The sequence below is a fragment of the Juglans microcarpa x Juglans regia genome, chromosome 7D (genome assembly GCF_004785595.1).
Source record: "Juglans microcarpa x Juglans regia isolate MS1-56 chromosome 7D, Jm3101_v1.0, whole genome shotgun sequence".
In the NCBI taxonomy this organism is placed as follows: domain Eukaryota; kingdom Viridiplantae; phylum Streptophyta; class Magnoliopsida; order Fagales; family Juglandaceae; genus Juglans; species Juglans microcarpa x Juglans regia.
Window position 1 is genome coordinate 2,360,634 of NC_054606.1, and position 13,970 is coordinate 2,374,603.

General features: G+C 38.6%; 2 protein-coding genes across 3 annotated transcripts; both read left to right on the plus strand.

Moving 5' to 3' along the window:
* Positions 1-3,426: 3,426 nt before the first annotated feature.
* Positions 3,427-5,743, plus strand: LOC121238522. The gene is made up of 2 exons (XM_041135432.1): positions 3,427-3,754; positions 5,519-5,743. Exons 1-2 carry the CDS (start codon positions 3,536-3,538, stop codon positions 5,591-5,593), a joined length of 294 nt encoding a protein of 97 aa, XP_040991366.1. The 5' UTR covers positions 3,427-3,535; the 3' UTR covers positions 5,594-5,743.
* Positions 5,744-6,364: 621 nt separating this feature from the next.
* On the plus strand, positions 6,365-13,645 carry LOC121238523. Of its 2 annotated transcripts, none has more exons than XM_041135433.1 (7): positions 6,365-6,896; positions 7,027-7,123; positions 9,017-9,288; positions 9,369-10,020; positions 10,107-10,306; positions 11,197-11,441; positions 11,710-13,645. In XM_041135433.1, exons 3-7 carry the CDS (start codon positions 9,017-9,019, stop codon positions 13,143-13,145), a joined length of 2,805 nt encoding a protein of 934 aa, XP_040991367.1. In that variant the 5' UTR covers positions 6,365-6,896; positions 7,027-7,123; the 3' UTR covers positions 13,146-13,645. The 2 variants fall into 2 exon arrangements, with proteins under 2 accessions (XP_040991367.1, XP_040991368.1); XM_041135434.1 differs by having other exon boundaries at positions 7,027-7,118.
* The last annotated feature ends 325 nt before the right edge of the window (positions 13,646-13,970 follow it).

The window sequence follows — 13,970 nt, forward strand, 5'->3', positions numbered from 1 at the left end:
ATCTTCTTTGCGCTACTCAAGTCTTTATCGGGGATGACTATTGCATTTTACTTAGTGGGCTGTTTCTTTTCGGTTAGCTTTTGGTACCCTGATCTGTACAAGCTTGCATTTTCTCCGTAGGAATTGGGGTTTCAGTTCTCAAGTGCTTGTAATGGTCAATTACTACTTGAGATCCTCGAAGAAGGATGGTTTTGCAAGCAGTTCGTCGGTGACTTTGGGATGTCTCGCAGCATTATCAATGGATGAGCTAAAGTTATATGATATTTTTTTATGAATATAAGAGAAATTTAATTTTTAACAATTCTATTCATATAAATTTTTATATTGGAATAGTTATTTTTTTTATTATATAACAATAAAATAATATAAAATAAATTTAGTCTTGATTATTCACATTAAATCTCTATATTGAATTATTCATTTATTCATTATGTGTAATTAATAATTTTAAAAATATTTAATTTTTTTAATTATTAATTTATTTTATTTGATCATATTTTACTATTCTACCTATTATATATTAATTAATAATTATATTCTAATTAAATTAATGTATCAAATTGTGATAAAATATGTGATAAAAATAAAGCAAGAGAGAAATAATTGATAAAATATATATTTGATATATGTACAGTAACTTTCAAATTTGAAAAAATTTTTGAAAGTCACTGTAGTTAAATTCCAATTATTTAAAATTTAGCTAATTTATTGTGAGCATATTTTACTCTCTAATAGTGTAACACCCCATTCCCGTAGGCTAAGAGTGTCACGTACTTTTCATAAAAATAAAATCCAGCAAGAGATCTCAAATTTTATAAATGAAATCAACAATTTATTTTGTAGAAAAAGTCTAATAAAAAGTCTTCAAAAAACATTAGATGAAATAAACTAAACAAAACTCATGTCATAAAAACATGTTTTATTTTAGAAAGTCTGAACAAAAATTTAATGCTCCTTCTACTCCTGGCCGGCTTGCTCATAATCATCATCATCACCTGGGTGGTTTAAAACATGAAAATAAACAAAAATAAGTCGAAGACTCAGCAATGAATCCATCACAACGTAAACATACTAAATATAAGGTTTTCATAAAAACTTTCATGCTGAAAGTTTAAAATCATGATTATTCATACTGATGCTTGTGCTATGCATGATTGTTTAATTGAATTAACTGACTGATCTGATTTATCTGACTGACCAACACACTTAACCCTGTGTGCGAGGTTGTGCACCAGCCCCACATCCCGTGGCCGCAAGGGGAGCCGCTGATAGTATTCTGGCATACTATGGTGGACCACGACTGAGTTCGTGGCTTGCACATCCACCCTGAAACTGAATTACATTGGTACCATGCATCTGAATGGCCATCTTATTAACTGATCTGATCTTATCTTTCACTTGAATTTAAGATGGCTTACGTGTCTTATACAGATGAGATGCATGACATACTACATGCATAATCATAATTTCTGAATCTAAACATGATGCAGAATGACATGATCGTATGCTATGCTGAATGACATGTTTGCATATGACATGAGTGGTGCATAACTAATTGGCTGGAAATGAACTGGCTTGAATACTAATTATCTATAAACTGAACTGTGATAATCCTAAGCTTGTGATCAAATTACTTACCTCGCTGCGTTTCTTCTTGAATAACACTTCGTAACTTGAGACCTATATGAAATAATAACTATCACTAAATTGGTTTGGAATCACATAAGTACTAATATCTTACTTAATTAAATTTACAAATCTAAAAATAGTGTTAAACATATCAATAAATCCTAGTATCTAAATTACTTAAAATACTTATTCATAATTTAGATGAATACTCAAACTATTTTAAAATAATTCATAAAACTTAAATTCTTAAACTAAGTTTCAGTTCTTAACATAATTATTAAATCTTATAAGAAACCTAATAAACTTTATTAAATATTCTTTACATCATAATTTTATTAAATTCTTAATATAATAATTTTATTAAATTCTACTAAATAGACAAAGGAATATTAACAAAATATTTGTAAAACATCCTTATAAAAATAGTATTTGTTTAATATATTTATTTAAGAAAAACTGACTTTTAAGATGTTAAGCCCAATAAATTAGTAAACTGTTGTTGAAATAAAATAAAATCAAATACAAATTAAAGTACAAGTCCATTTAAAATAATTATAATAGTTTCTGTAAAATACTACAATCTGGCCCATAATATAATATTACTACATGAATCCAACGACAGAAATAGTCCATCCCACGCATACAAGGGCCTAAGGCCCAAGGGCCCATCAAAATAAACTCACGGGTTTCTGCCAAAACCCGAAACACATGGGCTTAAGAAGGAAACAGAGAGTTTGAGAGAGAGAGAGAGAGAGTTCTGCGCAAGGGGATCTCACCGAGAGAGGGCTGAGTGCGACGGCGGTACTGGGTGCTGGGAGTGACCGGCGACGCGACTGGGAGTTCCAATGGTGGTGCGGCACCGAGTGAGAGACAGAGAGAGAGAGAGAGAGAGTTTAGAGAGAGAATTATGCTGACCGAAAACTACCGAAACCAAAACAGAGGCTGGCGGCGGTCAAGGTCTTACCGGAAGGGAGTGGGTGCGCTGGGGCTGAGCTGGTCGGCAGTTTCTGGCTTCATGGGTGGTGCTCCGACGCCCTGGGGTGGTCGGCGGTTGATTTCGTGCGTTGGGTGGTGGCTACCCGAGTCTACTGATGGCTCCCTAAAGCGAACAGTCGTGCAAGGGGTCTACTGATGTAGCGACATGGTGCTTCGGCTGGTGGTGCGAAGTGAGGTCACGGTGGTGGAAGTCTCTTCACAATGGCGTGCATGGTTGTGCATGGTCTGGATGGTGGAGTTGCCGCGGTGGTTTCGTCATCGGGCTGCTCTGTTTTTGGTATAGAAAAACAGAGTATTCCAAGAGGTTGAGGATGATTGGCGGTGCGGTGGGGCTGCTTTATGGTGGCTCTCGATTTGGTTACTGGTGATGCAACCGTTACTTGGCAGCTTACCGAGGTGCAGGGGTCGTGGCTACGTTGGGTTATTGGTTGGACGTGCGGCTTTCGCAGTGCACCTTCCATGCGGTGTCGAGGAGTATACAATTGCCTCATGGTGCAGCGGCGTGGGCTTGTTTTTCTGTTCTGAAAACCCTAAAATATATGAAAGGCAGTGTGTGCTAGGTTGTGCATGAAGTGTATAAATAGATACAGTGACGTGCATGCGGAGGAAATAGATGAGAGGGCGATCGGATCGGGTGTTGCCAGGTGCAGCTTCTATTTTCCTAGAGTGTCTACGTGTTGTGATTTCATTGGTTGGCGCAAAAATAGTTTTAAACACATCCGACTAGAAACTTTTCCCTTTGTGTAATGCCATCGGTGAAGGTAACTGTATCCTCGCTCAGGTAAAAGTAACCCAAGCTGAGCCCATAAATATAAGTTAATCAGAACTGTGGGGATGGACTCTGGAGCAAGGAGAGCTGCTTCAGCTCCGGAGCGAGTCTGGCAGTGAGAGGCGAAGTTACATCGCAAGAATGATGGAGGATGAGAAGGAAGGTAGTAGGGACTACGGCCACTGGTGGTGGGCACTTGCAAGTGGGGCTCAGTTAGGGTTGGGCGTATCGTCTTACAGAAGGGGCTACGCCGGCGACTCACGCCTCATGCCCTTGAAAGCCTTCGTCGTCGCCTCTCTCTTCGTCGGCGCCGCTGCCTCTACCGCCGTATCAGTTCTCAAGGCCTCCGGCATCCACAAGGTCTGATCCTCCCTCTCTCTCTCTCTCTCTCTCTCTCTGGGAGGTGTAACTAGGAGATCATGGTATAGATACCTCGGTGATTTAAGGTTCATTTCTCTGGACCACAGCATCGACCTTTGATCGTGTCGTGCGCTTGTGACACTGTTTGTTGAGTTTCTTTTTATTGCAATAATTTCCCCTTTTTCTTTGGTGAAATTTGGCATTGTGTATGTGGTGAATGAAACTGTATCTGCAAATTACTGCTCCTAGTAATGGCATTCTCAATTGTTGCCCCTATGCTTTTATATTCTAAATTGAACAAGATAGGTCAACGAGTTCCCTTTTAATTTCATATAATGGAAACCGAGCATAGGGGAAAATCAAAGGGGTTTTTAACGTAATCTTACACCAGTTGGATGCATTAATGTCACTTGTTAGTTGCAAAAACTCTGTCTATCTGATACTTAAGTCCTGTTTCAGGCTGAAGTCAAAACCATTGAATATGCATGTTGACAGTTCACCCTGGTGGTAATGTTTGCATGTTATGATGGGCATTGGAACAAGCACCTATTCTTACCGCATAATATCTGGAAATGGTATTTCAATTGTCTAATAGGTCTACATATTGTTCCAACTATATATTGTTTAACATAATCTGGTTATAATGCTGACATGAAGGAGTCATCGTTGGTTGGGTCATTTTGTTATAATATTTAACTTGCTTTCCTAAGAATGATTTGAACTTTGAAGTTGGGTGCTTAGAGTATTACAGTCTTTCAAACACACTTGAGCTATAATTTACCTTGACTGCCTCTGAATTTTGAACCTCTTAACTGGAGTTATTTCCAACCTGCCCAGTCATTCCCAAGTCCGCAGACTCAACCCTTTTCATGTGATGTTTCGTTGGACAGATTCATAGATCAGCAAACTCTGCAGCTCACAATCTGGGCCAATTGGCCACTTCCCAGTTCCCACCAGTATTGGGCTCCATCACCCTATCCTATCTTCCTTGATCCATCCAGCGAATTGACAGCAGGAAAAACCGTCTCCTCATGTTACCTTGCTTGTGCTTAGTTGCACCTAGTACTTTTGCAAAGACTCTAGTGGTGCCCTCTAGACTGCCTGATCTGGGCCAATGTTTCATTTAGTTTTTGGTCCATTGCTTTGAGCTAAATTTAGGGTGTGAAAAACATCTTTCTTTTGGTTGAAGCTAGAAATGAGCTTTTAATTTGATATCCATTTCTTCCTCTTGTCCTTTCTGTCTTCCAAGCTCCATGCGGTTTGCAGTCAAGTAGCTGTTACCTCCCTTTATCATCCTTAAAATCTACCTGTTTGGTCCTACTTTCAGCTCTCTTCCCTGCACGTGACATCCAATCCTCATTTTATTTCTCTATACTGGCTCGTTTTCTTTTGGCAACAAATTATCAGCTTTAATAGTAGAAGAAAGTCTCCGAGTGCATGGATATAGGACTTTATGGCATTTGACTGTATGGATAGTAATTTTAATATCAAGACGTTTGAAGATGTTATTTCTAATTGCTAAAAAGAATAAAAACGGATAAAAAAGAGGGAAAAAAAAATAACTTCAATAATTAGTGTCTTGGCAAACATGAAAGTGAATAACATTGTTTAACTTCAAGTGAATATATGGTTTGTCTATCAAATATTATTTTCTTTGCCCTTTGTCTATATCACCTTTTACAGATAGCAAATTAAACATGATTACTTTGAAATTGCATTTACCCTTTGATAGTGCACTAATTGGTTGCTTATCTTCTTGTATAGGTGGAAGACCTCATGGAAGTGGGTGCAAATATAAGAGCTGGACTTGGTGTTCGTCCAAGGGCGAGAGATGAATAAGAATATATTCATTTATTTGAATATCGAAGATTTTCGTTGTTTTGTAGGGTTTGAAATTGTGTTTATAAGGACTTTAGCTTTGTCTTATTCTCATTTTTCGAAGGCCAATATGTATACTCTTTATGAAAGCAAATCCAATTTTAGAGATAACACGGACTTCGTGCATGTGCAAAAGACACCTATGGTTACTCTTTTTTCTATTCTTTGCAAGAGAAACTAGCAGATGCTTTCTATATTTTGAAAAATGATTGGTTTATATCTCATCAAATAAAATATATAAATTGACGTGATTTGTTGTTATACATTAGATTATAAAATTATTTTTATATAAAAAATATATAAAAAATAAATGTAACGTATTACTTCTAAATACATTAGTTTATACTATTATTATTGTGAGATTTTTTCGATTTTTTTTTTTTTAATTTTTGAGAAGTTGCGACTTTTTCTAAACATGTGCTGATTATTTATAGCTCGACTAAAATTTACCACATATTTCGTGAAAATATAGCTCACAAGAGAAATTATTAATTAGATATTTGCTGCGCATAGAGAGAGATTATTATTCACACAATTTTTATACACTATATTTTTTTAATTAAATATTAAATATATAAATAATAAATAGACGAATTGAATTAATTTTAAAAAAATAAACTCAAATTTTTAAAAAGAAAAATATTATAAAATTTAAAAAATTTTAAAAAAAATGTGTTGCGCGAAGGTTGTGCAGCATTAATCATTACAGAAAGGGTTCTTAATTTGTGGTTCACGACGACAACACCGTTCACTCTATACCTTTCCTGCCTCCGAGTGACCCCGAAGGCCAAAACAACAGCTCTGATTCTGAAGTCTGAACCCCCACAATACAGAGCTTCCTTCCATTTCTGCCTTTACCAGCTATACCCTAGTCTGTGTCTCATCTCTCACATCTCTCCGCCGCTGCCGCTTGATACACACGTGCAGGTTGCACACCGCCACCGTGCTCCACGGCACCGACGTCGTATGCAGCTGCCGCTCAAGCCCTACACCACGTCACCGCTGCCCACCTGTATGCCCTCTGTTCCATCGGTTCTCCGCACCTCGCCTTGCCGGTGAGACCCTCGGCCTTTCTCTCCCTCTGTTTCACCTCTCCGATACACACTCCTCAGCCGCACCTCCACACCACGCTACCGTCGTCCTCCGCTCCACGACCACTGTTTCCAGTCCCTCGGTCTCTGCCTTGCAGTTGCCACCTTTCACGGCTCGCACTCCGTTCATCCAGAACACGTTGCCGTTTTTAGCACGTCGTACCCCAGCACCGGTAAACCTCTGTCCACTTCTCCGTTCGTCTCCCTGTCTACCCTCTCTGTTCGTATTTCTCACTCTCAAAATTCGTGTGTCTCTCTCTAACCCTCTGTTTGTCCCCTCTCCGGTACCGCCACCGTGACCAGTGGAGACTGCAGCGCCACAAGCCCCGCAACACGACACCATTCAATCCGTGCCGTTCCATCACCGAGTCCAGTTGAACACCGCCTGAAGCCTGGTGAGGTATCCTCTCTACCCGTGTACTTATCATTTCAACTATGATTGGGGTTTGCTGATTAATTAGATTGTTCTTGGAGGGTGTAGTGGAATTGAATGTACTATGGTCAGCACAACCATATCATATCAAATGACCCAACAGAATCATTCTCCCTCTATTGGGACAGCGTTGCGACCGACCTCTAATAATTTAACTTACCACCAATCAACCAAAAAATGTTTGGAACGCTGAGCTTAATTGTAATTGGCTGGATTCTGGCTCTTATTGAGCTATCGATCGCGTTATAGAATTTGTTAGGTTGGTTTTGTACTGATATGAGTTATTAATGTTAGTGATATTTTTCTAGATTAAGTCATGATATTGCTGCAGTTTGGGTTCAAAGCTTAGATAGTACTTTGTAAAAGTCAAAGTAAGTGGTGCTCATATGCTAGACTTTGCCTAGAACTGATTGAGGTTGATTTTGTGAAAAAGCTTGCATATTTTGTTACGAAAGTAGCCTCGGTTATTTTCTGCACTAATCTCTGTATCTAAACATTTAAACATAACTGGTGTAGACATGAACAATTTTTTTACTCTGTTTCTCTACTGTATAAAATGTGAATATGAAATCTGAAACTTTGATCCAATTATATGATATTGTCTGATCAATATACTCTTCTGTTATTGCATTTGTATCTAAAAACTTTGAGGCATAAGATTCTGTTTTGCTTTGGTTACAACCCTGCCACGGGTTATAATAGTGGCCTCTGTTTTGAGTGCAATCACTTTGGTGACAAAGTGATTTATGTTTTGCTTGGCTATTCGCATAATGTATAACCTGGCCATGGGGGTAAAGATGGCCTCTGTTTTGACATGATTATAAGAGAAATGTGAGATGAGTGACAGGTGGCATAAGTGGATTTGTCTGAGCGAAGAGAAATTTTGCTAGTGTTTACTTTTTTTGTATTTAAGTTCTTATTATTGTGGATTTCAGCTTAAAGGGTTCAGCCCCGGGTACGGGGAGTGACATAGAGAGTTTACTAATATGCAAAATGTAAGAAAGTAAAGGAAATGGTATATTATGAGAAGTGCAGAGTTCTTTTTATATGGAATGCAAGAAAATCAAAACCTTGTAATTCCTAGCGGAGTGAAATTGGTTGACGTGGGAAATTTTATTGTCAAATTCTTGGTTGCATTTGCTCTTCTTTTACAAGGTAATCAATTCGAATGGTTGTTGGAGATTTTGTGTAAAAGTACTGCCTTTTATTATATGAGGTATTAGGTTTCTTTTGATATATACAGCTTTGGTTAAATGGTTATTGTTTCTAAATTTTAATTGTTCTATTATGTACTATATGCTATATGAGGGCCATGTCTGAGTTAATTTGAGGGTAAAACATCTTGCCCTTTCCTTCCACATCCCAAAACAACCGCAGGAGGTTTTTTTTTGTTGGGCCGGGGGGGGGGGGGGGGGTTGTGGGGGGTTGGGTGGGGAAGAGTCAGAGGTACGGTTATGTAGTATATTTTTGTCCTCATATCACTCTACACCCCCTTTTGTTGTTGTGGCTAGGGATGCCACTTGATGTGAGGGCAATCGGAAGGATTTTAAAATATATTAAAAAAAACACACCCACCATAAATGCTTTTAAGATGTGGCTAATTTCCATATGCTTCTGGTACTTATACCAACTGATCAAGGCTTTGGAGTATAATGGTCTCTCATGGCCGTGTTAAAACCTTTTTGCTTTTTTTGATGTTATGATATTTATCTCTCAGCTTGGTTCCCTTTCAACTTGGCTTTATTTTTGCATGCTTGATTTATGACTTCAATCCTCTGCTAATTGATTAATTAATTTCAATTTTTTTTAAAATTATATTTGTAATATTATAGCTATTCTATATGCTTGTATCCATTGCAGATGGCCAGATGGGACGAGATTCTCTCCCTTCCTGTACAGAATCCTCCAACCTTGGAATTTTCTTCTGCTGACCTTGTGTGGTCAAAGGTGGAAGGTTGGCGTGACAAAACGAATAGAGTTGTTCTAATCCCATTTGCCAGAGTGGATGATTTTGTAAGGGGTGAATCTGCAAATAAAGAGTGTCCAACGAGATTTCATGTTGAAGCAAGGCGGCGACGACCTCCAGAGATGGCATACAAGCCAAAGGTGGATGGCATTCTTGAATATATTCTGTAAGTTCAAATATGTTCTTTTAGGATTTTTAATGACTGGTCCTGCATCGTTTGTTTAAGTTATCCTGTTGATTGCATAGGTATTGGTGTTCTTTTGGTCCTGATGACCACCGGAAGGGTGGCATTGTACGACCCAGTAGAACTACGTATGTCCCAAAAAAGAAAAATGCTGGCAGACCAAATACTAAGAGAGGATGCACTTGCCACTTTATCGTGAAACGCTTAATTGCTGAACCATCAGTAGCACTCATCATATATAATGAAGATAAGCATATAGATAAAAAAGGGCTGCCTTGCCATGGTCCACAAGACAAGAAGGCTGCTGGAACACGTGCTATGTTTGCCCCATACATCTCAGAGGACCTCCGTCTGCGTGTCCTATCTCTACTATATGTTGGTGTTTCTGTGGAGACCATAATGCAAAGACACAATGAATCAGTAGAGAGACAGGGCGGTCCATGTAACCGTGATGACCTTTTAACCCATCGGTATGTTCGGAGACAGGAGAGGAGCATCCGACGTTCTACATATGAACTAGATGTAGATGATGCAGTCAGTATCAGCATGTGGGTTGAAAGCCACCAGGATCACATTTTCTATCATGAAGATTTCTCTGATTCTGGACCTTTTACATTGGGCATTCAAACAGAGTGGCAGTTGCAACAAATGATTAGGTTTGGTAATCGCAGCCTTCTGGCTTCTGATTCAAGGTTTGGAACAAATAAATTGAAGGTCTGTTTTTGTTTTATTATTTTTATTATTTATTTAAAGTTTGTGTGACCTTAGTTTAACTGTGTGCCTTGTGCAATTTGATCCAGTACCCTGTTCACAGTCTTGTCGTGTTCAACTCTGACAACAAGGCTATCCCTGTGGCTTGGATAATAGCACCGAGGTTTGCAAGTTCAGATTTGCATAGATGGATGAGAGCTCTTTACAATAGAGTTCGCACGAAAGATCCCACTTGGAAGTTGGCTGGGTTCATTGTGGATGATCCTCTAAGTGATGTCCATACAATCAGGTTGGGTGCAAAGTCTACCACTCTAATTCTAGATATGGCTAAATATATGTTTGAAGTGTATTATATATGAAAAAAAATAGTCCCAGGATGTCATTGGCTTATAGAGGTGGCAAGGGGATCCTGGTCATACGATAGTCTGATTAGTATTACTTGACATCCTTTTTTCTAGCCTCTTTAGTGTTTGCATGCTTGGTGACTTAGATCAGCTTGTTGACACTTCATCTCCTATTGTATATTATGGCTAAAAGTAGCTTCAATAACATGCTGGTCCCGATTTAATTTCTATTCCTCAGAACTTTGCATTATTGGATATCTACCTTAGGCAGTGTTAATTCCACTTCTTTTGTAGTATTTATAGATCTTTTGAACTTTAGATTGTAATTTTCTAGAAGTTAACTCTAGCACACTTCTTCTGTACTGGGAAATTTTTTATGTGTTTTTTTTAATGAAATGATAAGTAACTCATCAAAAAAGAAGTAGCTTCAGTGATATCATTCTAACCATATGGGAAATCAATTCTGGAGCACATATCATTGCGCATAGAAAAGGATTGTGATGAGGATAAAATGTTAACTAACATCATTTTTTGGGTTCCTAGTCCAATTTATGAGTTTTTCTTGGCAGTTTGGTTAATAAGCACGCTGAAAACTAGTTATAGTGGGACAGGACCTTGTAGCATGATGAGCTGTAACTTCTATATATTAATGAACAACACTTGCTTGAGTCACTGAATTTATATCTCTTGTGCTTTTTTCTCAGGGATGTATTTGAGTGCTCTGTATTGATATGCTTTTGGCGTGTCTGTCATGATTGGCATAAGAACTTAGTAAAGAAATGTCTGGCAATTGAGATGCGTCACTGAATTTATATCTCTTGTGCTTTTTTCTCAGGGATGTATTTGAGTGCTCTGTATTGATATGCTTTTGGCGTGTCCGTCATGCTTGGCATAAGAACTTAATAAAGAAATGTCTGGCAACTGAGATGCGAGTTGAGATATCAAGACGGCTTGGGCAGGCAGTGGATGACATCTGTCGAAGGCAGGGAACTGTTGGTTTGTTTGAGGATCTATTGGAGGATTTTGTTGACGAGTCAGATTTTGTGGATTACTTTAAGGCGATATGGTATCCTAGAATAGGTTGGTCACTTAAATGGAGGAATTATATGACCCCTCTTGTAAGAGAAGCTAAGAAATGTATAATTTATTCCAGGTCTTCAACACCACTGAAAGGGTCAGATGAAGTCAACAATCTTGGTTGATAAAAGATCAACTTGATTGTATTTGGGGTGAAGGATATAAATGTTTGCCCTAAAAAAGATTCCATGGGTTTTCCTATTTAAGTCTTTGTTTTTTCCTTTTTGTAAAGAAATTATTGAATTGAGTTTTTTTTTTTTGTTGCCGTCAGGAGCATGGACTGCGGCACTAGAATCTCTTCCCCTTGCCAGCCAGGAGACGTGTGCAGCAATGGAGTTTTATCACAATCAGTTGAATCTCAGGTTATTGAATGAGAAGGACCTTGGTGTTTACCAACGTGCTGATTGGTTGGTTGATAAGTTGGGTACAAAAGTTCATTCTTACTTCTGGCTTGATGAGTACTCAGGGAAGGATGATTTTGCACGATATTGGAAAGATGAGTGGGTGAGTGGATTGACTACTTGGCGGAAAGCATGGAAGATTCCAGACACTGATGTTATCATAGAGGATAGATGTGCAAAAGTTTCTGACCAGCTTGATCGAGATAAAGTTTATGTCGTCTGGAATCCCGGCTCGCAGTTTGGTATTTGCAATTGCAGTTGGGCTGAAATGGGCAATATTTGTGAGCATATGTTCAAAGTTATTAATGTACGCCGTCATCGAGGATCTACTATGCCATCTATCAGCCTATTGCAGTACCACAAGGCATTGATAGACTTACTACATTGCCCACCCCATGATTCTTTGATTCGCGATCATGCTGTTTCTTTAGCAGTTTGTGTACAAAAGCAGCTATATCAACTAGTTGATTTAGATAGCTGTCAAACTACGTTGGATTCCAATCAGAAGCTTACTGTAGACAACATTGAGCAGGAAACTGTTGAGGTGCCTTGTGCCGATCAAGATAGACAATTAGTGAATCAGAGTAACTGTATGGATGAAGACATATCTTCTCACGATGAAAATTGTGGGAATGTAAACAATGATCCTGACAGTATTGTAGGTGATGTTGGTGGTGGGCTGATTGATATGGTTGCCAGTGGAAATGGCATTTGTGGTGAGGGGGCTGGTGAAGAAATTCCTTGTGCTGATATGGATGCTGAGCCATCATCCATCTGTATTTCTCCACCTGGATTGTATTCTGTTGATGAGGTTGTAGCTCGCACTGTCTTTTCGGAAAGCGGGGATAGAGTCTTGACTAATACAGGGAGCAAGAATCCACTCCCCAAAGATGCTTTCAGTGATTGTAATGGGTTTCAAGATGATATCTTAAATAAAGATTGCCATGAAAGTATGATGGATGTGGAGCCAGTATCAACTGATGTTGCTCCAACTGCAGAGTTTCGGGAGAAACACATAGTGAGCCATCAAAATGGTCTTGGAGAGAATGGTGTTGAGCCTACAGTTTCTGGCATTCATGATGCCGATCCCAATGCCCCGTCCATATCCTTGCCTGTCGAGTCACCGGTGGTTGATATGGATGAAACTTCTGGCATCAAGGAGAAGAATGAAGGTGTAGACTTGAATAGTGGAAATGGAAGCATAACTAAGAACACATCCTTTGCTGTCAATAATATCTCAGGAGATGGTGTTCATGATGATATTGCACATGATTCTGATGTTGGTCATGACACAAAGGCAGTTTGAACCATGGTGGCTGAACGCTCGGAATCATTGGTATGATGCCCATTAATGGCAGATTACATCAAGGAACAATGACATTCTCAGGTTTCAGCTTTTGGAACCGGTTCTTGTCATGGGGATCTGAATAGAAGCCATTCGCTAATGGTGTCAGTGGTGGGAGAAAAGAGAGGCCTCTGTTTTGCCTTGGTCACGAAACATTGGGAAACGTAGCTGCTATATAGTTATAGGATGCGTGGTTCACTCGTGCAGGGTGGGTTACGTAGCCAGGAATTTTTTAAAGTTCCTTGGTGCTTGGATATCCTGTATCTTGGTGTTTTGTTTTGTGTTTTTTTTCTTTTCTAAATCGGTATCTGTCAAAACATCTAGGTGTTATAAGTGCGTTTCTACTATTTGGGACAATTTGATCCCTATGCCGTCTTTGTAGGTTTGATTCGTAGATTTCACTTCTGTTGAAAAACAGTGTAATTTGCAGCATGCACAACTAGAAAATTGTCTTTAGAATACTTGTGGAAGTTATAGTTGAGTGATATGGCATGGAAACAACAGGAAATGGTGACATGATTGAAGCTCGTAAATTATGTTTCTCTGAGATGAAACTGGGGATTCATTTTCTTTTATTTTCTCAATTAACTTGTCTACAAGATTGTCCTTGGTAGCATTTGGCATAATTTGATCCATCTTAGATTGTCCTTAACGAGACAGGCTCTTTAAATGAAACTAGAAATGTAAATTTTCATGATGAAAAAAAAATATGTGGTATTTTCCATTACATCTTGCAGTAGGTGACATTTTGTAGACAACTCCATTTGGCATTTTACCACACAGTAC